The following is a 24000-nucleotide window of genomic DNA, read 5'->3' on the forward strand; positions in this document are numbered from 1 at the left end:
TGTTGGTGTGTATGTGTGCGTGTGTATCCCTGTGTGTGTATGTGTGCGGGCATGCAAGTGTGGGTGTTGCAGTTGTGCAAGTTGTATTTTTGCAGAAAAATATTTAAACTACGACTCCCTTGCTATGGTGTCTAGGTAATTCAGTGCTAGTACTTTCCACGTCTTGATTGGACACAGATAGTTAGTCACACTGTCTCACAAAGCAGTAGCTATGATGCCCAAGAGGAGTAGACAGTAAAAGAAACAGAGACAGACAGACAGAGAGAGAAACAGAGAGAAGGAATGAGAGAGAGAGAGACAGACGCTGCCCCGTTAAAGATGATGTTAAACCAGTTCGTTCCACTTCAAAGCAAAACTGCCCAGCTCAACAGTTCTCAACAGCATAAACTAACATATATTATATAAACTAATCACACGGCAACACTCTACACAGCCAAGCAGAGACAGACAGAAAACAAGGAAGAGAACGAAACAAGAGGCAAAGAGTACAAAACAATAGCCGTAAGCATGAATTCATAAATGTCCACGTGACCAAATCTCAACAGCCATTAAAAATCCGGACTTTAATAGGCTGCCTGTGATCCCAATAGGGCAACAAAATAACAGAACACAGCATTCCCACTAACTGTGCATACACATTCTCGCTCTCTCTGTTATGTTGATACAGTATTCCTTACCAAACACAGACTTCATTCAAACACTTATGACCGCTGCGTCAAACATCTCATACTTGTGGAACTTCTTCTTGCGGTGAAGTAAAGCCAAAACGCGGGTCACGAGCTGGAACCACCTCGCACGTGAGCTCCTCTCTACAGCTAATACCGTAAGCGTTATACTGACACTCCAGGAAAGAACTAAATCATAGAGACAGGCCTTGCACCTCCACAAGGTGACAAGGTTTGGGATGGTTTTGGTTTTGGACTAGGGCCACTTCCAACCGTATAGTTTTCTAGTGATGTGTTCCCACATTTGGCTTCCAGTAAGAACTCTGGCAGCTGTATTTTTAATCAAATGAGTCTTATTGTTTTTTAGGAGTCCCTTTTGGAGACTGTTACTATTACAGTAGTTTTTTTTCTTCTTCTTTTTCTTATTTTTATTGTTGCTAGAAATTAAAGTAGTAATTTAATTGTGTTATTTTTGCTAAAGATAAAAGCATAGGTGAGTCTCTAGGTCAGGAAATAGCCAAACGATTTTGGTAAAATTCTGATTTAGTATAATACGATTGGTATGATAATAGATAAGAGTCTAATAAATCAGAGCCTGTTAGTACTGCAATGTTAAGAGCTAACTCTGTAGATATGAAGTCTTTCAAGGTCAATTAGCCAGCACCTCTGCTGTCCCCAAATATTGTAATCTCTGTTTATTTTCCTTCAAACTTTTAAACATTCAAACTTCATTCAATAGATGTGTGCAGGGCACTTACAAAGTAAGTCTAGGGGTGCAGTGCAGAATGTTGTAAGCATAGCTGTAGTAAGTATATCCCATAAAAAGGTTTTACCAAGAGAAAGCTTGTATACCTTAAATAAGAATGGCCCAAGTGTTGAACCCTGGGGAACACCCCAGGTCACCAGCACTATTTCAGAATCATTATTTTCGGTTGAGGCAATGTAGTGGCAGGTATGAACTAAACCATTTTAGGACTGTTAAAACTCTGTCTATAAAAATCCTGTCAAACTCTGTCTATAAGGATCCTGTGGTAAACGGTATTAAAGGCAGCACTGAATTTTCGCAGAACTAAAATCTATAAATTTTTTCTAGAATCTATATTCAAACAATTGTAATTAATTACCTTAATTAGAGCAGTCTCAGTTCTATAAGTAGGCTCAAATCCTCACCGAAATTTGTCTAGACAGCTATTTAAGAATAGCTATTTAAGGCGAGTAGATTTTTTCCCAGTGGTTGGATGATTTGAAATGGGTCTGTAATTACTTAACAGAAATGATTGCGGATTATTCCTTTTGTTATGAGAGGCTTCACTGCTGCAGTTGTTAGTAGGTTAGGAAAAGGGTCAGGTGGGAGGTGAACCACATTCTTTAAAAAGCTGGTCGGGACGGTCGGTGTCAAGGCTGCAAGTGAATGATTTGAGGTAATTCACTGAATTGATTCATATTTAAATGGTAATAGAACTAAAGTGGGACATTTAATCGTATGTTTACATGGTGATGATGGAGACTCTGGCTTAAAGGCGAATATAGACATGGCAATGGCCTGTCTGATATTATGAATTTGTGCTAAAAAAGGGACCATAGTACTTTCATTAATTTGATATTAATTCAGAGGCCGTAGGTTTATATAAGCTTGTTAGTTTGTCAAATGTGGTGACAATGCTGGAGAGAAAGAATTATTTAGCTTTACATATCATATTGTAATTAAGCAGCTTTGGATATTTCTTTGTAATGCATAAGTTTTGTTTCACACCTACTGTGTTCAGCCTTGAGTCTCGCTTTAGGGTTTGAACTGCAGTAGCATTTCCCAGTGGTGCATTCTGCTGCCATGAAATTATTTTAACTATAACTGCTGCAATCTCATCCATACTGCTAACAATGTTTGAGCTGAAGCTGTCTAGTGGAGCGTCAACACATTCAGATGGTTTACACGGGGCCTTGCACATCTGCTTGAGGAAAGCATAATTGTAAGCAAAGATCTGACTTCAGATATTAAAAAAGTTCCACTTTGAGATGATGTGATAACATTTTATTCCCAAATGTATTTTGCCCACAATTACGTTGTATTTCATTTGTAAAATTTCAGGACTCAATGAACATGTGCATTGTGGAAGATGAGCTATCACAGGTGATGTGAAATAACAGCAGGAAATGAAACAGTGTTCATTCATTGTGTGATGATATTCATGACACGAAAGGTCAAAAGGACAGTTTAACTAAGAAAAATAAAATGAAAATGAAATAAATGAAATAAACTAAAACTACAAATTAAGTCATCTATTCTACAAGATAATACTCCACAACATAAATCCATTACACAGTTAAATAAACCTACCCAGCATAATCTGCAATGATTAACACAAATGAAAATTCAAATTCAATATAATTAATCACCATTTCAAAGTAATCAGGATGGGACATCAGATGAATGAGTACCTGCTAGTCAAAGGGTGAGTGAAAGTGTGAGTATCTGGGCTGAGGCTAAGAATCAGCTAGATATAGCCACAGCAACAGATCTTTTGTAGAAAGTCGGCTGGGCTTGATCAGTCTGGGTGCTGTAAATCTGCTAATTTGATGAACATTTTCTATGTCACATTAATATGTGCAGAAATGAGAACTCGTTGGGGCTGTCAGTGACTTCAGCCAAGTTTAATTAGAAGAGATTACTGGTATGGTTCCCTTTCCACATGCTATGAAAAGTGTGTTTGCATATAGAGGCTCCGAATAAATTGGATGAGTGTGACCAAAGAAGATTAAAGTAACAAGAGTCTCAAATGCACTAGTTTTTTTGTTTGTTTTTATTTTGGTGCATCAAAGTCATTTTTATGACTAATACATAAGTAAACATGTTTGGGATGGCTTCAGTCATCTGTGTCATTAGATGCCCCTGTGTGTGCACGTATGCCTGTAATTGCCCCTTACTTCACCCCTCACCCCAGTCCACGCCGCTCTCGGCATGTGGCTCTTGTGTGTGAGTCCTGCCTTGGCAGTGTGTGTGAGTGTGTGTCTGCTGTGAGCTTATTAGTCGGTCATTTATTACACCTGTCTTTAGTAATGGTCCTTGTTAACGTGTGTACTTAAGTCTGTGTTTTGTGTTTTGTGTTCGGTCGGTGTTTAACCCAGTGTAGGCCTTACGCATTCAGCCCACGCCATCTGGGGCCTTAATAGATTGCTACCTGCTCTGTTGTTTGTAGTTGTTTCTCATTTCATGTGCTCCATTCCGATTTGTTTCATAAATAATAAACGCCTATTTGTGTTATGCAAACTTGACTGTGACAAAATCTGCCCCCATTCAAAAGGGTTCTAATGGACAGGGTCTAATGGACAGGGTTAAATGGAGGGGGTTCTAATGGAGAGTGTTCTAATGGAGAGTGTTCTAATGGACAGGGTTCTAATAGACAGGGTTCTAACAGACAGGGTTCTAACATACAGGATTCTGACATATTATGGTTAACTGCAACAAACGAGATGTTGTTATTCAAATCAACCATTGCGTATTCAAGGAAAAAGAGCATAAATTCTTTACGCATCACTAAGACAGCAAAGACACCCATTATAATATCTGAGAAGAAGGTTTAATCTTTGCATGCATAGTCAGTAAGCCAAGATATCACTGGTTCCATTAGTTGATGTCTCTGATGGATTTAATGTGCTGTATGTTTTGAGATGAAACAACAGCTGTTCTCACTCTGTGTCTGTCTCTCTGTAACACACACACACACACACACACACACACACACACACACACACACACACACACACACACACACACACACACACACACACACACACACACTCTCTAAAGATGGGCTTGAGTATGGATGACTCAGGCAGGGTCTGGTGACCAGCAGGATCGTTCTTTCTGCACCCCTCCTTGTTCTGACATTTCCCAAAGGGCTCATATGGAGTTATCCCTCTCCACTCCACACACTGCAAACGATGCCCTGCACACTAGCTTCCCTCTTACAGGGTTAAGTACACTTTGTCCTTTTATTACACACATACACACACACACACACACACACACACACACACACACACACATACACACACACACACACACACACACACACACACACACACACACACACACACACACACACACACACTTGCACGCACATATGCATGCACATACATGTGCACACACACCCCCACACACATTCTCTCTCTCCTACTTTCTTCCACTTTTACCTTATAAAGTTTACCAGATTTCTCTCTGTAGAAATCCGTGCAGCCTCAGGCCGAATTGCAGTCCCAGCTCAGCATTTTTGCTCCGTGTCAAGGGTTTTTGCAGAGTCCGAACTCTGTGGCCTGATTTGTTGTTTACATATTGAAACAAAGAAAGAGAGACAGCACATTGTCCTGATCCAAAGCCCCTAATAATTCAAAAATCTTATCATATACAAATACATAACCTGTTTTATTGGATGTACTCTGAAGGGTACCAAACGTTAACATGCCTTTCCTATGTTTTTGATGATGTTATTAAATGTTAAATTGTTGTTGTTCTTGTTCAAAGTAGGCATACAGCATTTTAACTTCCAAACACATATTTATAACTTCTGCCGAAGTCTGCATAGATTTCTAAGGGAACATTTAGTCAGAACTTTCAAGACAACATGTACATTGAGTAATTTTCAGCAGTAGCAGAAATCCCTTTGTCCTCTGATAATCCCCAACAGTAGAGAAGTGGACCTGCTTCAACCAGCTCCCAGTCTCGTCTCCCCATACGCCAGCGGCGTCCCGGGAGTTCAGACGGAGCTGGTAATAATTCAGCAGCACAATCATGCGTTATAGCGCACGTCTGGCACACAGACAGTGTTTGAGAGTGGCAGATGTTAGCAGGCTTTGGTGGCGGGATTTCATGGTGAGCTGAAAGCCCTAATGCGGATGTGCAGTAGTTACTGAATGTCAGAGTGCACTAGTGCATTGCTTGCCAGAGAAGGAGAGAGAGGGAGTGATGGAGATAGGGAAAGAGAGGGAGAGATGGAGATGGGGAAAGAGGGAGAGAGATAGAGAGAGAGAGAGAGAGGGAGTGATGGAGATAGGGAAAGAGAGAGAGGGAGAGATGGAGATGGGGAAAGAGGGAGAGAGATAGAGAGAGAGAGAGGGTACATGCTACGGTATGTTTGACTGACATAGTTCTCAAAAAGTCCACATGATTTCTTTGATTTTTGGCATCAGAGTGATACGAAGTGTGAGTATACAATTAAATACATTGTATGATCACATGACTAGTATTTTCAGGGCATTTGTCAGACACTTACCCAGAGTGATTTACACAGCTACCAGTATGTGTGTGTGTGTATGCACACACTCCATGGGAGACAAACCCATGACCTTGGTGTCCAAAGTAGTATATCCTTCCTGCTCTGCTAGGTGAGCTACACAACACGTACCACCATATGTTATTACTTTGCTTTCTGAATTGCTTCATACTTAAGATTAATCTCTTTATATACACAGATTTCACCCTAATCCCGTGTTCCCCTGAGACACCACTAGAAAAAAAAACAATTTTCATTTGTTTAGTAGAGTGTGGTAAGGAGGGGAGCAGTAGAGTGTGGTATAGAGGGGGCAGTAGAGTGTGGTATGGATGGGGGGCAGTAGAGTGTGCTATAGAGGGGAGCAGTATAGTGGAGTATAGAGGGGGCAGTAGAGTGTGGTATAGAGGGGGCAGTAGAGTGTGGTATAGAGGGGGCAGTAGAGTGGAGTATAGAGGGGGCAGTAGAGTGTGGTATAGAGGGGGCAGTAGAGTGGAGTATACAGGGGGCAGTAGAGTGTGGTATAGAGGGGGCAGTAGAGTGGAGTATACAGGGGGCAGTAGAGTGTGGTATAGAGGGGGCAGTAAAGTGGAGTATAGAGAGGGCAGTAGAGTGTGGTATAGAGGGGCAGTAGAGTGGAGTATAGAGGGGGCAGTAGAGTGGAGTATAGAGGGGGGCAGTAGAGTGTGGTATGGAGGGGGGCAGTAGAGTGTGGTATAGAGGGGGGGCAGTAGAGTGTGGAGGGGGGCAGTAGAGTGGAGTATAGCGGGGGGCAGTAGAGTGTGGTATAGAGGGGGGGCAGTAGAGTGTGGAGGGGGGCAGTAGAGGGTGGTATAGAGGGGGGCAGATGAGTGGAGTATGGAGGGGCCTGTAGAGTGTGGTGTGGAGGGGGCAGTAGAGTGGAGTATAGAGGGGGCAGTAGAGTGTGGTATAGAGGGGGCAGTAGAGTGGAGTATAGAGGGGGCATTAGAGTGTGGTATAGAGGGGCAGTAGAGTGTGGTATAGAGGGGAGCAGTATAATGTTGTATAGAGGGGGGCAATAGACTGTGGTATAGAGGGGGGCAGTAGAGTGGAGTATAGCGGGGGGCAGTAGAGTGGTATAGAGGGGGGCAGTAGAGTGTGGTATGGAGGGGGGCAGTAGAGTGTGGTATGGAGGGGGGCAGTAGGGTGTGGTATGGAGGGGGGCAGTAGAGTGTGTTATGGAGGGGGGCAGTAGGGTGTGGTATGGAGGGGGGCAGTAGGGTGTGGTATGGAGGGGGGCAGTAGAGTGTGTTATGGAGGGGGGCAGTAGGGTGTGGTATGGAGGGGGGGCAGTAGAGTGTGGTATGGAGGGGGGCAGTAGAGGGTGGTATAGAGGGGGGCAGTAGAGTGTGGTATGGCAACAGACCTGTCTCCTGCGGTTCCTGTGGCACTGCAGGGAGATTAATTACTGGATCATTTGACCCAAACAGGCCCACAGCAGATTATCCCTGCAGCTCCAAAAACTGCCAGCAGCACTGGGCCAACCCTGCAGACATATGGCACACCAAGCCCACACTATTCTCATACTAACCCCATACCAGCTCCATACTAACCCAAACGAACCCCATACCAACCCCACACCAAACCCGTACCAACCCCAACTAAGCTCATACCAACCCCACACCAACCCCAACTAACCCCATACCAAGCCCACAGTAACATCATACCAACCCCACACTAACATCATACTAACCCAACACTAACCCCATTCCAACCTTACACTAACATCATACTAACCCCACACTAACCCCACACCATCCCCATACTAACTCCACACTAACCCCAGCCAAACTCCTAAAAATAGGAAGTATCTAAAAATATGTCTTCTCTTCGCGCTACCACATTGTATCAGAGTGGGTATTCTTCTCTACTGTGCTTACGAAACCTGTGACCTAGACAAGACAAGCCACGCCTCCTCCATAGCCTAAACAGGAATCACCCCCTAAATGCTTGCTTTTCATAGTTTTCTTGAAGGTAGGATAATTTCTTCTGTCATTATTATTATGCTTTAGTTGTAGGTTGGTAATTATTTGCAGTAGTACTGGCTATTCTAAGGCTTGTTTGGATAATACCTAGCTATTTAATTTAGAGAGCACATAGAGTATCACATACATATAAATCATTAATAGCAGTGATGCTGGAACCATGGCCTATAGATATTTGAAGTCTTTTGATCTCTTCCAGTGCTGTCTCCTCATGTCACCCAAGTCCTGTCATCTCCAAGTCAATAGAGGGAAAGCAATCTATCTATCGGACAAGGCTCGGTCATTCAAGCTTTCTGACTATTTTTGACTCTGGTCTGTAGGCTAGTGGCTGTATCTTTGACCTTGTTGCAGGAGGTCACCACACGCGCACACACGAGCACACAAATACCCACACAAATACCCACAACCTCCCCCATTGCTTGCCCGTTGTCACGAGAAGAGAATCCTCGGTAATTACAACAGACAATCTAAAACAAAGGCTTTTCACTTTGAATGAGCTGTTGGGACAGGGAGGGAAGGGTAGCTGAAGGGGGAATTCTAATGAGGCAGATGGCAGAGTGCTCTCGGGGGCAGAGCTACACCCTTCGGCTTCCCCTACGCCTGCCAAGGCCGTGCTCCGAGCTGCAAAGCCTCACGTGTCTCCTAAGAGTCGCAAAAGGAAGCGCACGTGTGTACGTGTGTGTGAAAACGAGGGGACATACTATAGATGAGACAGAGAAAAGGGTGAGAGAAAAGAAGATGGAGGGAGTAGGGAGTGATAAACAGAATGATAGCAGAGGATGTGGAATAGTATTTTGTATTGTGTACAATATAGGGACGTACAGTCTGGAATGTATTGTCTGATCTGCACAGAGCCAGCACGGAAAATGTGAACCACTGTTTAAGGACTAATACAGACTAATTAACACAAGTGAAATCAGATAAGATTGCTGGCCCCGGAACATGGTCTGTTCTGGGTGTGTGTGTGAGTGGAGGTCCCGGTACATGGTGTGTTCTGGGTGTGTGTGTGAGCAGAGGTCCCAGTATGTGGTATTTTCGGTGTGTGTGTGTTAATGGTGACTCTGGTACATGGTATGTTCTGGGTGTGTGTGAGTGGAGGTCCCGGTACATGGTATGTTCTGGGTGTGTGTGTTAAGGATGATTCTGGTACACGGTGTGTTCTGTGTGTGAGTGCACTTCGATTCATTCCCATGGTTGGGGCAATCATGGGCCCGTGGTAGGGAATTGATCTTGTGACAGGAGGGTCGTGGGTTTAATTCCCAGGCCTGAGGCCATGAGGTTCATGAGGTTCCCTTGAGCAAGGCACCTAACCCCAACTGCTCCCTGGGCACTGGGCTAGGGCTGCCCACTGCTCTGGGGATGTGTGCACCACAGCCCCCTAGTAATCACTAGTGTGTGTGTTCTAACTGCACAGATGGGCAAATGTGAAGAACAAATTTTGATTGTGGTGAAAAATTACAATTGATAAAATATGGTACATTTCATTTCATTTCATGGTTGCAAAGTGCACTTGCGTTTGCTGGACTGGTTATTTTAGCCACATAATAACCACGTCAATCAGAAAGGAAGAAACTGAACTGAAGTAATTCTTTTTTAATTGAAACCTTTTAATAAGATCCAGTGTGCTTATCATCAGGCCTGTGTGGTTTCTCTCTGCAGATGCCTCCATCTGCAAAGCCAACCACAGACATCAGTTCAGCCCCACAGTGGATGTGTACGGACATGTTACTGCCCCCAGATCATCAGAGCTTCGCTTCGCCACACCTGTACAACATACTTATTGCTATTTCTCATGATTATCATTTGAAATAAAACAAACAAACAAACAAAAAAAACCCAAAGTAATACATTAATATTTTCTAATTGAACATCAGAAATATCCTCTTGCTCACAAGAGTATTTTTCTTTTCTTTTTGGGAGGGGGCATTTGTCAATGCAATTCATGAAAAAAAAAACACAGAAAGTGATCAGCTGCATGTGTAAAGCATGGGGACTTAGCAAATATTCCCTCATTAAAAAGATTATGCAATGCTAACAGTATGCCTTTTTCTTAAGAAATACCCAGCAATGATAATACTGTGAACATTTAAATGGTGTCATGAACAGTGTAATAATATATGGTAAAATGAATGCAGAAAAATAAATAAGACCTATTGAAATATATATTTATATATGTGTGTTTATATATTGTATAGAAATCTGTTTACATAAATATACATTGAAATTCAACATGTTTGTAAATGACTTACATTTCAAAAATGACGCTAAGAAAAGCAGTGTGTAAGCCCTCATGTGATCCCTGTCAAAACCACCCAAAACCAGGAAGAGATGATAGGGAGTCATTGTAAATTCACACTCCTTTCTCAGGGTTATTCTTACTGATACACACCAGAACCCCTTCAACCAACCTATATATGGATTATAATCAAAAGGACTTAATCTTTAAATCTGTAATTCTAACAGGAGGTATATACAGTCAGATTCTCAGTGCTAAATCAGAGTTATCTAATCTTACAGAGGTAAATGGAATCCAATCCAAGCCTGCGGGGATATGTTTAACTCTGTGGGAGATTATTCAAAGGCAGTTACTATAGTACGTAGAGCCTTACCGGGCCATGGGAGTTCCTACCAGCGCCTGGGAAAAGTTGCTGTTACTGTCACATGTGCCCAATTAGCACAGGGCCAAAACAGAACAAGGGTTTCAGTTATTTGCATACTGTGACGCCCACGGGTGCCCCACTCTGTGTAATCTACCACATGGAGACCTACCACATTGCAGAGTACCGTTCCAACATGGCAGGCTCTAAAATTCATGTGCTACTGAAGGGCTTGGTTAGCTGGATCAAGTGTTCTAGATTTGGGTTGGAACTGAAGTCTGTAGGGTGCTAGATCTCCAGGATGGGAGATGGGCACTCCTGGTATAGTCCATAACATGCCACAGTGTGTACGTTCTCTTTTCTCAACAGTGGATAGCAGCTCGTGATCCTGATGTTGGGTTGGCACTATTGCCTGGCATATTCTGGACAAGACCTCTAAGATCCCTAGACTTATAAAACTCCTGTCATGGTCACAGCCATTCCAAAGGAAACTTGAGTCATGCTCAGAGTCGCATTACCACTAACGTAGAAGAACACAGGAGTCAGAAATGCTGATGTCACGAGTCTGAGCTCATGACTTCACAGAGGGGACCAGCATCTGAGGTACAATGGAGCCAGTGAGGAGTGCATCCGTTATCCTGGGTTCCACAGATGCTACACATACGCCTGCTGCCAGGTTTCCGTTAATCACAGGGCCCCGAACGACTCCTGGCACAGGAGCGTGAGACGCGGGTGCCAGCCGACGTGCACCTCTGCGTCTCCCTTGGACCCTCGTCTCCGAGGTTCAGGCCTGCTGGGGCACAATCTAATCCTCAACCACCGCCAGTGATTTCATTAGTGTCTACTGTGCTTCTTCCAGAGTGCTCCCTCATGGCACGGATCAGAGCGGGACCGAGGCATGGAGCGTCCAGGAACCACACTGCGCTGTGTACCGAACGCGGCCGTAGATCGGAAAAAAATATATACAGACCACCACCACATGAGCTCTCTCCAGGTTTGGCTCGTCATGGAAACCAGTGAACTGCTTGTGTGCGACTTCCATGAGCGAAAGGCAACGGTGGCAAAACATTTTGCTCCTTTGTCCTCTCATCAGCAAACGGATTAACGTATCACAGCTCACATTGCGAGGACGTAACCTGTAGGTTAAAGTTAAGGGTTTTTTTTTTTATAAGTTCTACAGTTAAAAGGGCAGTGCAGAATTATGCTTATGCTTTCTGTCAGACTGTAATTTCTGACAGTCATGTGGGTTCCACAGTGTAGCACACGGTGGGAACATGGGGTTTAGAGTCTAATAGAGGTGTGAGTCCAGTCAAGAGCCACAGCCAGAGTGACAGCTATGGCTGAATGACAGCTGCTGCTAGGACTTATTGATGCACTGCACTCCTTATCTCTGCTAATGACCAGGTTTCTCGGTCAGGTCAGACTACCCTCTAATCAATCACTCTCTCTCACTTGCTGTTTTTCTCTGCAGTCTTTCCAGATTGGAGTCCTCCACTGCCATCGACCCCTGAGGTTCAACTTTCTTTTTTTTAGCTCTTTTTTTCAGGAGATACAGAAAGAACTGTCTAACTAGCTCTCAAAACCTCCCAAAGCTGTGTCCAATAACGCAATCGACACTTGGCCTTCTCCTGAAATTTCCACAAGTGCCCTGGAACAATCATAACCTGCAGTGGAACTGCCTCTCAGGGGGGCCTCCCCACTACGCCCTGATCATGTGGAGTGGCCCTCAGGGGTCCTGTTCTACATGGCAGGCCCAGCCGGTCTGTCCCTCTATATCACCCCCTCAATACATCAGTGTCCAGTTGCGTTTGCACCTCCATCTCTGCCAATGCCCTAGCCACTCAGAAGTTTGAAGATTTTTACAACTTCTGGTTTTCTTGGGTGTGCAGGTTTTTGTTTGTTTGTTTCAGCCATCTTTTCACTTTGACAAACAGAGGTTTTATTTTATTTTTTGCAGTCATTATCTATTTTCTGTCACAATAGAGTCAAGCATCTTGTAGACCAAAGGAAAAGTAGCTTGCATTTGTGAAAAACGATGTCTTACACAGCAAACTCTGTTACCCTGTTAGCAACCAGACACTTGACAGACTTTATTTTAGGAAACAAACAAACAAAAAGCATATTCTAGAATATGAATGAAGAGATAGCTCTACAATGCAGTTGGGAAAATATCTGTCAAGCACTCTACATACAGCTGCTTTCTAAACGCAGATTTAACATTATTTTGTGTATTTCTTGAGTTGCTAGATGGATAGTAATGGCACTGTGCATTAGTCTGTAAAGATAGACTAAGGTCAGGGGGCTCACAAGGAGGTGTGAGTGTTCCTCGTTACATCACAACACTGTATCTGAGTGGCACGTCTTTGATAGAGAGCCTGCTGGATCAGAAAAGGCTAACGCAAGTGTCTGGTTTTGTGTGAGGGAGGGAGCGAGTAATACAGAGATAAGCCTGGCATGTTTGCATGTCATCTAGAACAATTCTTGGGGAGACACAGGGATTTCAATTATTTTTCTACTGAGCCTTTTCAGGAGCTGCCATGAGACAGCCCATGTTCCTGATAATGCCCAGCGTTTATTCTACAATACATTCATCTTACTAAACCCCATCCTAACTTAATCTGCTAGCAGCTAGGGATGATAAATCTCAAATAAATGCAAAAAGATTTTGTCAATTAAAGAAAAAGAATCACTCTTTTTTGACCAAAGGCTATTGAATAAATTATGCTACATCCATTAAGATCATGTATGGTTAGCTTGTTGCTGGCTCTGGTGATCTTGTGTATGGAGTGAAAATGTTATGTTAGAAACTTCTACACAAAGGTTTCAATGGAAGTTCTTGTTTCTTGTAAAAAGGCAAAACTAATCCTGGTCAGTCAAAAAAGATTGCTGATTGCATTAAGCCATTTCAGAAAAGTCACTCTTTCACACTGATACGCACACACACATACACACACACACACACACACACACACACACACACACACACACACACACACACACACTTTCTTTCATGTTATATATCATAGTAATGCCATTCATGTCCAACACCTACCATATGAACCTGGAAGACAGCATTTCATTTGTTAGGACACTCCTGAAGACTCCCTGTTTCTATAACGTTTTCCTCTGTTCTCCCCAGTGAAGATTACTTCACTCCAATATTACTGCAATACTGTGGTTGAAAAGAAAATCAACAATGTATTAGCCAAAAGAGTACTAATTGCTTAAGCAAAAAATCTTTTTGGTTTTGCCTAAATTCTCTTCTTTTATACAATGAATACATATAATTTAATAGATACATTTAAGGATCAACAATATGTGATCCTGGATAGGGCGTAGTGATAAAAGAGATTGGCTCTTCAGAAGCACATGATCTTTTTTGACTAAAAAGGTAAATTTGAACACAGAAAAAGTCAGTTTTTACATGCAGGCTTCAGTGCATAGATTCCTGCAAAACAGTCCTCCTGTGATGTCCATTTCAAACCTACCAACCAAATTATTTTTGGCATAGCTATAAAATGGACCTCCTCAAAAGTTTAAATACCTAGCATTTCACACCCTCCTATCAGTTGGTTAACATATCTTTAAATATATTTTTCCACATATATTTTAATGAGTAAAAAAGAGAGAACGACAAAGCAAAACAAAATAAGGGTAATCTAGAGCTCTAATTTACCCAGTTAAGCCTTATTCTTTTTGAAATCACAGTAGTATTTAGATATCTAAAATAATTAGGATTAAAACACAGTGTAGTCTAGATATATAGATAAAGAAAGAAAAGTGTCACACAGAAGAAGATTGTTATTACTCAGTCCAGGGTGAGCAGGAGGGTGTGATCTAGCCTCACAAATTGGAGGGTAGCTTAGAACAGATTGGTTCAGGTTCAGACAGACGGGCCTCGGAAGACCTCCGGAGCGGAAGTGAGGGTGATGTCCCTGTGGGGTGAATGTGGTGCCGTGACCCAGGGGAAGTCTGAATAGTAGGGGCAATGTGCCCTGATACGGAGCTGCAGGGCTTGGGTGTCAGGGTCGGCGAGGAGAAAGGCGAGAGGCAGAAGCCAGGTTCCATGGAGGATCGTGGGGAGGAGTGGCCCAAAACCTGTGTCACCTCTCTACTTAGCGAGGGGTGAGAGCTAGATAGTAGTGTCATATCCTCTAAAAAGCGGCCTAGCGGAGATTCAGTCCCCGAGGCATGGTGACCTGGTAGCTGGCCAGGGCAGGAGGACTGGGGCAGGAGCAGAGAGCTGTGTGAGCCTGCAGCACTAGAGGGGTCACTGTAGTGAAAAGTCCTTCCAATTACAGGACTTTGGACAGTAGGACTGGGTGCAAGCGGAGTATAGCAGGGAGATGCATTAGCTGAGCCATACTGAGCTAAGGAAGCCAATGCTGACCTTTCTAAAGGCAGCTGGGGTAGGCAGCTGGAGCGTAAGCTGGACAAGGTGGACTGTGTGTTTGATGGAGAGCCTTCAGGGACCTGGGCAATGTGAGTTTGGCTGGAGGACGGAGATCCAGGTGGGGGCGTGTGGAAGAGGTTTAGCACACTAGAAGTCCTGCCACCCCCACCTGCCAACTGTTGCAATGAACCAATCTGGGTGGTCTTCAGGGTCTGTTGACTGTGGACAAACTGATTTTGAGCTTGACTGAATGATCCAGTGGAAAGAGAGCTATGATTAGTAGATGTTGTGGTTAAGATCCCACATGTAGCACTAACCAGTGTACCTCCTGGAGACCCACCTGAGGTAAGTCCACTTGAACCAACTCCGACGGGTCCACCCACTGACCCACCCATTGCTACACTCCCTGCTCCACCTACCGCCCCAGACAAAGTTCCAGCACCAGAGCTGGATGGCGCTACACCAGTCTTGCCTTGCTGAAGGAGACAGCCAGATAGAGGTGGGGTACTTGGGGGGCAGGGTGGTTTGTGTTTGGGTGGAGCATGGAGTTGTGCTGTACTAGTAGTAGGTGATCCAGACATGCAGAAGCTGCTAGTGGGGAATACTGAAGCCCCACTGGGCCCAGGCTCAGTGGGCCCACTGCTGCTAGGGACCTTCTGGCCGGTGCTTCCTGATCCAGGTGGTTCTGTTGAGTGGAGAGCACGGAAGGATGCAAGGAGAGGGGTATCTACTCCAGCACGAGGCTTTGAGGGGGTGCTCGAAGGGGAGGCTCCAGCTGAACCAGGACCTGTTGATGTGGGTATAACCTGGAATCTCTTAAGGCGGCTAGGAGGGTCTTTCACTGAACCTAGAACAGAGGACGGAGGGCGGAAGAGCGTAGCAGGCAGATGAGGATGGTGCGTCAGGGCAATAGCGACCGATGTGGTGGCTGCAGCTGCTTGTAGGGGTGCTTGGATGAGCGGGGCCCAGATCACAGGTGTAGGTGATGGAGGCGCAGGTGGACGTTGGTTTTGCATCAGGTGGGCACAATGTGCCATGTCCCGGTCATGCTGGACAATTTGCTGGATGATCTCATTTTCCTGATAGTTGAGGACACCAGAGCTTAGGTCGTGTTGGACCTTGTGCTGCAAGATCGAGTTCTTCTTTCCTATGGGAAAGAAAATGAAAAAATATCAAACTTCACACCAGACAACCACACACCAATCATGATTGATCCAGATGAAAGATGCGATTAGCTTTGTTTTGTCTGCACCAAAGCTCTTTTCTAAGTGTTCATGCATCATTACCTAACACACATATACTTGGTAAATGACTTGTTTGAAATCTTGAGTCAAAGCCCTCCAGCAATAGCTTGTTCACCAGTATAGTTTCCCTCATCCACAAAAAAAAAGCTGAATTATAATCACTGCTTTTTTGAATAACCTCCAAACAAAGGACGTTATCCACCCTCAGGCACTATGCTGAATATTAAAGAGCACAGAGTCGCTATGATCAGGTCTCCTTTTCAATACCTTTCATTCTGTGCTTTCACACCAAACGCTACCTTGAACACCCTTTCTTTCGATAGCACAGACTCAGCAGGCCCGCGGCTCTGGAGAGAACCTCGGGTCGAGGGGCTGATAGCTGGGAGGGGCGTGGTCAGCATGGAAATAGCGCGGCCCGGCAGGAGGTCTGATGGCTCCTGCAGGCAAGCCGGCCCACGTTTGACTAGTTCTTATTGGTGAGTGCTAGACAAAGGAGCAAGGGAGGGTACGCCAAGTAAATATGGCCCTGAACTCAAGATGCTGGAATGCGGGGGGGGGGGGGGGGGGGTACAGGCTAGTCAGACACACGGCACTCTTCCAAGTTTGGTATCTGCTGCATGATGGATGTGAAAGATGCTAATGACGGAAGGGAAGGATCACCGTCCCCGCCGCGGCCATGGAGACGCAGACGCCGAAAACGGTTCCATAATGACAGAGAGCCAACACAACACGGTGACAACGGGTGTGTTTGGATGAATGGTCAACGGAGTAACTAGGTGGGAAACAGCAGAAGCAGGGCTAGTGCTCAGATTGGTGTTACCGGTTTCTGATATGAATTTTGTTTAGGCCAGTTCTTTCATCCTAGTGTTTGTAGTGTTACTCCCATAACAAGTCAGTGAGCTTGTGTATACAGTTTCAGATGGGTGTGAAGTGATTCAGCGTGTTGTTAGTGCGAGTGGGCTGGCGGTGCTGGGTGCCCATGTTTACAGTGTGGGGTGCGCTGGCACCTTTGTTGCCTCATAAACATGGCCAACGGTGACAGCGCCGACACTGGGCCATGAGCCCAGCAGCATGTTAAACCAGGATACTCAAGAGACTGGCAGGAAAACAACACTGCAGCACCAGTCGTCAGAAGAACTCTGAATCAGAAGAACACTGAATCAGAAGAACTATGAATCAGAAGAACACTGATGCTCTACATTTATGGCACAATCCAAATGTTACCACATGTAGAGTAGCTGTTTTAAAAAACGTCACGGCTAATCTGTTTTCTTGCTTGATCTGACCTGTCAAACTCTGTGATTTTTGCTGCATTATGCCAGTAAAGGTTTTCAATATTTCAAGGCTTGATTGTTGTGTCTCTGAGTTTTCCCTGTGTATCATCAAGTGGCTTCTCAGTTCTGCACTGTTTGAGTCCATCTTGTAGGGTTTTTTTAATGTTATTCCAGTCCCAGAGGTTAATTTTCACATTCATTATAATGCTTAAATGAAACACTTTAATGAAAGGTATTGCTATTTAAACTGACAATAAAGTCTATCATTATGGAAACGTCAGGCACCCCATGAACCAACAGCCATTAATTTTTGCTAGTCAATCTGCCCTTCAGCGGAGAACTTGTGCAGGTTCCACACGTTAAACCCGCCAACTGACAAAACCACGCTCTACCATTCCAGCACAAAATGTCCTCCCTCTATCCCACATATCTCTCCAAAAGCGAGGCTATTTAAATGATACATACAACTTGTCAAATCCTGAGGCTAAGTGGTCCTTGATGCTGAGTAGGGAATAGGGTTTCGGAGGGCGCCTTACCGATGCGGTCGAGGCGGTCCAGGGCCACCGTTTCGAAAGCTCTCCTCATCATGGGATACTCCTCCAGCACCTCGTTGAAGTTGTCCACAGAGAGAGAGTACAGGCGGCAGTAGGTGTCCGCTCTCACACTAGCTGTACGTCTTCCTCGGGTCAGCAGGCAGATCTCTGCATCAGAAACAGGGAGAAGCAGACATATATCTAGCTGGACACACACGACCTTTTTATAGTTTTAAATACTTTAACCCTGTAGACTCCAGGGGTGTTGTACAATCGCCGAATCCAGCTCACAAAGACACATTTCTCTGAACTGGGTATAATAAATAAAGGCATTCTGGCCTAGATCATCATCTTCTTGCTGTCCACAAATAACGAAAACCAACGTATCAGTGACTGACAGTCGGTCAACAACAACAATACAAACAGCTTATAAATAGACATCACCTCCTAGGTGGTGTGGAGAATGAGGTATAACACACACCACCTGAGGGAGGTGTGGCAAGTGGCCAAAACACAGAACATGTGCAACAGGAATTGAACCGTAAACAAAAGGCCATGTGGAACTCCACCACCGCCTGGCGGAGGCTGCTGGTGGAGGCTGCTGGTGGAGGAGGCTGGTGGAGGAGGCTGGTGGAGGAGACTGGTGGAGGAGGCTGGTGGAGGAGGCACCGTCCATCACAAATGTAATGCAATGTCAATTCTTTTTTTTTTGTTGTTGCGTGAACCTTTGGTGAACCCGTGCAAGAAGAATTTTGTTTCCACATTTCTCACCAAAATTTCATGCAGAACCGCCTTGTCAGCTCATGTTTCCTTGCATCACCTCTCCCAGGGGCTGAACACAGGATCACTATCACCACGGGAGTGCTCTATCACCATGGGACCGCTCTATCACCACGGGAGTGCTCTATCAACACGGGAGTGCTCTATCACCATGGGACCGCTCTATCACCACGGGAGTGCTCTATCACCACGGGATCGCTCTATCACCACGAGACCGCTCTATCACCACGGGAGTGCTCTATCATCACAGGATCTCTCTATCACCACAGGACTGCTTTATCAACATGGGAGTGCTCTATCACCAAGAGACCGCTCTATCAACACGGGAGTGCTCTATCACCACGGGAGTGCTCTATCATCACGGGATCTCTCTATCACCACAGGACTGCTCTATCAACATGGGAGTTTTCTATCACCACGAGACCGCTCTATCAACACGGGAGTGCTCTATCACCACGGGACTGCTCTATAAACATGGAACCGCTCTATCAACACGGGACCTGTGTATCAGAAGAAGCTCCAGTTAATCATTGTGTGATTTTTATTTCTTCTTGTTGCATCAAAACTTCTGTAATTTCCGAAATTTATGTAATCCAGGGCTGAAGCACTTAATACCATTTTCAGAGTTTAGAGGGCTGGCAAGCCTCATCTGTCATGGTGGATCAGGAGAATTTTGTGCCATTTTAAAAGGCCACAGTGCTGCGCCATGAGGGCTTCGTGGGCTGCCCGTGTGGGGCTCAGCCGGCCCTCTCCTCTGCTCCCACGGGGATCCCCAGCTCACTGTGGGGGGGGTGTTTCCGTCTCGATCGGGACACAGAGGTCAGGTTTTCTATTCCTCCATGTGTGATGTGCCAGGGAACAGCAGGAGAACAAGGCACCCAGAGTCAAATGCCCCATCAGGCGCCGGAACAACTAACGTCCCTCAATCCACTGTTCTGCCTGGTGCTGTGCACCACACACTGTGGTGGGAGGCCATTCTGTGCATCCCGAGCTCATGCTGCGCACACACACACACACACACACACACACACACACACACACACACACACACACACACACACACGCACACACGCACACACACACACACACACACACACACACACACACACACACACACACACACACTGTCCAACACTGAACATTTTGTTGCTGTTTATTTAATATCACAAATAACACTATCACACACCATTTTCAGTGTTTGTGTGTGTGTTTGTATGTGAATGAGTGATTATGGCATATATGCATATATGTGTGTCCATGTGTGTACATGTGTTCAGGTAAATGTTTGGGTGACTTCTCAACTGTCTGTGCTTTAAGCGAGTGTCTCTGTAGTCCTGTATTGCCAGAGAGGCGAGTCTGGGGTGGGGAGTAATCTGCTCTCTGGGTAATCCCTACTGACGAGGGGAGGAGAGAGGAGCTCTCAGCTCATTTAAATCTCCTCCAGCTGGGGGTCGCTGGCTCAGGGCACACGTGAGGGAGGGAGAGACAGGGACAGGGACAGGGGAGCTACAAAACATGGCATCAGAACAAATAATCAACAGTTTCAAATGCACGGAGCCAGGTACCAGAGTAGTGGGATTAATGATCAGCATAACGGATCGCCGGATCTGCTGTGATACGCCAGCGCAGTTTATAGCACGATGGATTTAAATGCGTCTTCCACAACACACGTGGAAATTTTTTTTACCACAACAGGCACAACGATATTTTTAGGCCTGAGTGAGAAGCTGAGTGGAGTAGTTGAGTGGGTGAATGTACGGTGTTCTCCTCTAAACGCACTGAGCCACTTCACTGCTCTGATAAAGTCAGGCGCCAGCTGAAGGAACACCTGCATGATTGATGGGGATGTTGTAGGAGAGAAAGCCATCGCAATGGGAACTTTTACATGAAATCATTAGAAAGTGGGTCAAACAATATTTGCCAAAACGCCTCCTTTTCTAATCTGATTTGAAATGCTGCAGATATTATCTGGTGATACGTCAGCTTTTGTTTGAACTCAATCCAAGACAGGGATTCGGCATGGGCCTTCATCCCCGCGGGGCTGGAGAGTGTTTGGGTCTCAAACTCTCCCGGTTTCATTTGGAGATACAGGTCTCGGCCTGCAGGCCACACCGCTGTGAGAGCTTCTCCTGCCTCCATGCTTGGAAAGTCACTCTGACCTCTAGTCCCTGTTCACTCCGTCCCGCGACTTCCCTGGGCAGTACATCGCTCACGTCGGCACCTGGGACGAGAGCTTCTGCTCCTTCCTGGATTGGCCGCCCGGCGACTCATTGGAATAACGGAAGGACAAAACTCGGTGTGAAATCCTGACCAGACTCGGAGTGCTGGGTCCCCCTCAGTGTGTTCCAGCTTCACAACCCCACCTCCTGCAGAGCCTCCTGCCTGCTATGATCATTGCTGCAGCATGCTCCCAAGACAGGAATAATGGGAAGGAATCTGTGTGTGTGTGTGTGTGTGTGTGTGTGTGTGTGTGTGTGTGTGTGTGTGTGTGTGTGTGTGTGTGTGTGTGTCCATTTTGGAAATATCTACTTGTGAAAATGATGAGTGATGTTGTTTGTGAAAATAAACAACCACAACAAAACATTCAGTGTGAAATGGTGACTAATTAATTTGACTAGATCTGCTACTGGGGTTGGCTGGTGTGTGTTGGTATTGCTCAGGTGCGACATCTTCATGGCTTTAAGGCTGTTGTAGCGTGTGGTCGATAGGTATGGTGTCTGGGCCAGATTGGTGCTGGACAGACTTCGCAGATCTCAGGGTGCCTCTGTCATCTGGAGTGTGTGGAGCAGACACACACTAACCTTTGAGAGCCTGATGCAGGCTGGGTGGGGGGGCTGGTGGGGGGGGGGGGTGCAGTGGACCCGTCACCATGGAGCAGCACAGGGCGGAGGGCCTGGGGAGTGGTGTTGGGAGTGGGGCAAGGAGTGATCAGTGTTGGGGTAAACAGTGGGGTAAACAGGGAACATTGCTCAAGTGAGTTACTTCTAAGGAGGGAGTCTCCAACTAGAGATATGAGGGAAAGAAGTGCCATACCAGCATATTTGCACACACACACACACACACACACACACACACACACACACACACACACACACACACACACACACACACACACACACACACACACACACAGAGAGATCTCCGTTCTCCTTCATTCTTAGATGGGGTGTGATAGCACATCTCACTCTAACTGCCTTTAGTGGTCCTCAGATTATCTGCACCTAGTGGAGGGTGATGGCCAGTCACAAGATGACAGCACAGATCTGAGGGACCACAGGCACTTTCTCTACCCTCTGAATCTAGTCAGGGGGGCAGGAACAGCCTGCGACAAGGGATTGACCTTCATAAAGAACAGGGAGTCCAATAGTACACAGAGATAAATGTGTGTAGCAACGTTCCCTTTGACAGTCACAGATCTCTGCTAAAAGTGTGTGTGTGTGTGTGTGTGTGTGTGTGTGTGTGTGTGTGTGTGTGTGTGTGTGTGTGTGTGTGTACGCTGTCATGTGCCAACATGCTGAAGAAAAGCCTGCCTCATCATGTTCACCACGCAGAGACACGCCCCCACCCACACCCCACCCAATCATATGTTCTAAAGTGTTTGTGTATGTGAATTACACTCTTCCTCAATTCCTCATTTGTGTAATGGAGGGTCTCATGGATGAATAGAGAGAGTGCTGTTCTACAAGTCACCTCCCTGACACACAGCTACATCCACCACACACACACACACACACACACACACACACACACACACACACACCCCACACAGAGGCGTTATATAAATTAATTTCATGAGTGGCTAACTCCTCTAACTCCTGTTTGCTCCCAGATTCCCCACAGGTCTTACTCTTCCCCCAACTCCCCCAGCACTGCACTGGTGCCAGGAGGAGCAGCTTCAAAACAGGCTGTAGGCCAGCTCCACCTCACAGCACCACCACTTTGCACCACCCATTGCACCACCACACAAGCACCATTACACAGTACAGCACCACTACACAACACACACAGCACAGCACCACTGGGTGGTGTATTAAGCATTTCAGCTGTATTACGCATTCATCCATGTGTCAAAATCTTATTTAAACACACTGTCTCTCTCTCTCTCTCTCTCTCCTCTGTCCCCGGTCCCATGAAACTAAATGTATGATTTACACAGCCTTTATATCCAGTCAACACACTGGTGAGAGGCAGCAGCCAATCACACGCAGCGTCCTCTCAACCTGAAACCACAGCCCCTGGATGACTGCACAGGATGCAGGAAGGGGAGAGACGATAACACCCAGGACAGATCACCATCCATCACAATAATAATAATATTAATAATAATACATTTCATTTGTATAGTACCTTTCTCATACTCAATGTCGCTTTCCACAGAGTAAACAGAAAACAAAACTCAGATGACATCAAGACAAAAGACATCAGGCAAAACAGACAAAAACAAATTAAACACAGAGTCAAATCAACAATGCAGCAAGTTATTACATTGGAGAGTGGAAACGTTACAGAGAGAAGAGATACATTTGAAGTTCAAATGTAAACGTTACAGAGAGAAGAGATACATTTGAAGTTCAAATGTAAACGTTACAGAGAGAAGAGATACATTTGAAGTTCAAATGTAAGCGTTACAGAGAGAAGAGATACATTTGAAGTTCAAATGTAAACGTTACAGAGAGAAGAGATACATTTGAAGTTCAAATGTCAACGTTACAGAGAGAAGAGATACATTTGAAGTTCAAATGTAAGCGTTACAGAGAGAAGAGATACATTTGAAGTTCAAATGTAAACGTTACAGAGAGAAGAGATACATTTGAAGTTCAAATGTAAACGTTACAGAGAGAAGAGATACATTTGAAGTTCAAATGTAAATGTGGCGAGAGAAGGACAAAGATGGAGAAATTGTGGTAAGGCATAATTTTGGGGCCAAGATGGCCATGCATAGACTGAATATGAGCAATATTACGGAGGCGGAAGAAAGACTGAAACTGACCTGATGTCATCACTGGCCATACAGAGATCATCACACCAGGACCATTTTATGGTAGAACATGCTGCACTCTTTTTGTTCATTAAACGTTCACAGCTGTAGAATGATATTGCTAGTCGCATGTCCACGGCATCATCCCTGTCTGTGATTGGTGTGATTTATTTATCTGTGTTTTGAACGGCCAGCATAGCCTAATTCAGTGCTATTACTGCGATAACGTCATTTAAAATGCCAATCACATCAATTCGATGGCTATT

The 24000-nt window shown here is 45.2% G+C and overlaps 1 protein-coding gene across 3 annotated transcripts in view; it reads right to left on the reverse strand.

The window, feature by feature from the left end:
• Nucleotides 1-4767: 4767 nt before the first annotated feature.
• The window catches only part of hcn4 (hyperpolarization activated cyclic nucleotide-gated potassium channel 4), a 76334-nt gene continuing 57101 nt past the window's right edge, over nucleotides 4768-24000 (reverse strand). For 2 of the 3 annotated variants that reach the window (XM_076989424.1, XM_076989413.1), the window contains 2 exons: nucleotides 17980-18144; nucleotides 10003-16072 (listed from right to left, as the gene is read on the reverse strand). In XM_076989424.1, coding sequence (XP_076845539.1) covers nucleotides 14376-16072; nucleotides 17980-18144 — 1862 coding nt within the window. In that variant the 3' untranslated portion in view covers nucleotides 10003-14375. Of the gene's footprint in view, nucleotides 4977-10002; nucleotides 16073-17979; nucleotides 18145-24000 lie in introns of those variants that run through there. The other variant, XR_013125020.1, reaches the window with a different exon arrangement.

Source organism: Brachyhypopomus gauderio, chromosome 2, assembly GCF_052324685.1.
Source record: "Brachyhypopomus gauderio isolate BG-103 chromosome 2, BGAUD_0.2, whole genome shotgun sequence".
Lineage (NCBI taxonomy): Eukaryota > Metazoa > Chordata > Actinopteri > Gymnotiformes > Hypopomidae > Brachyhypopomus > Brachyhypopomus gauderio.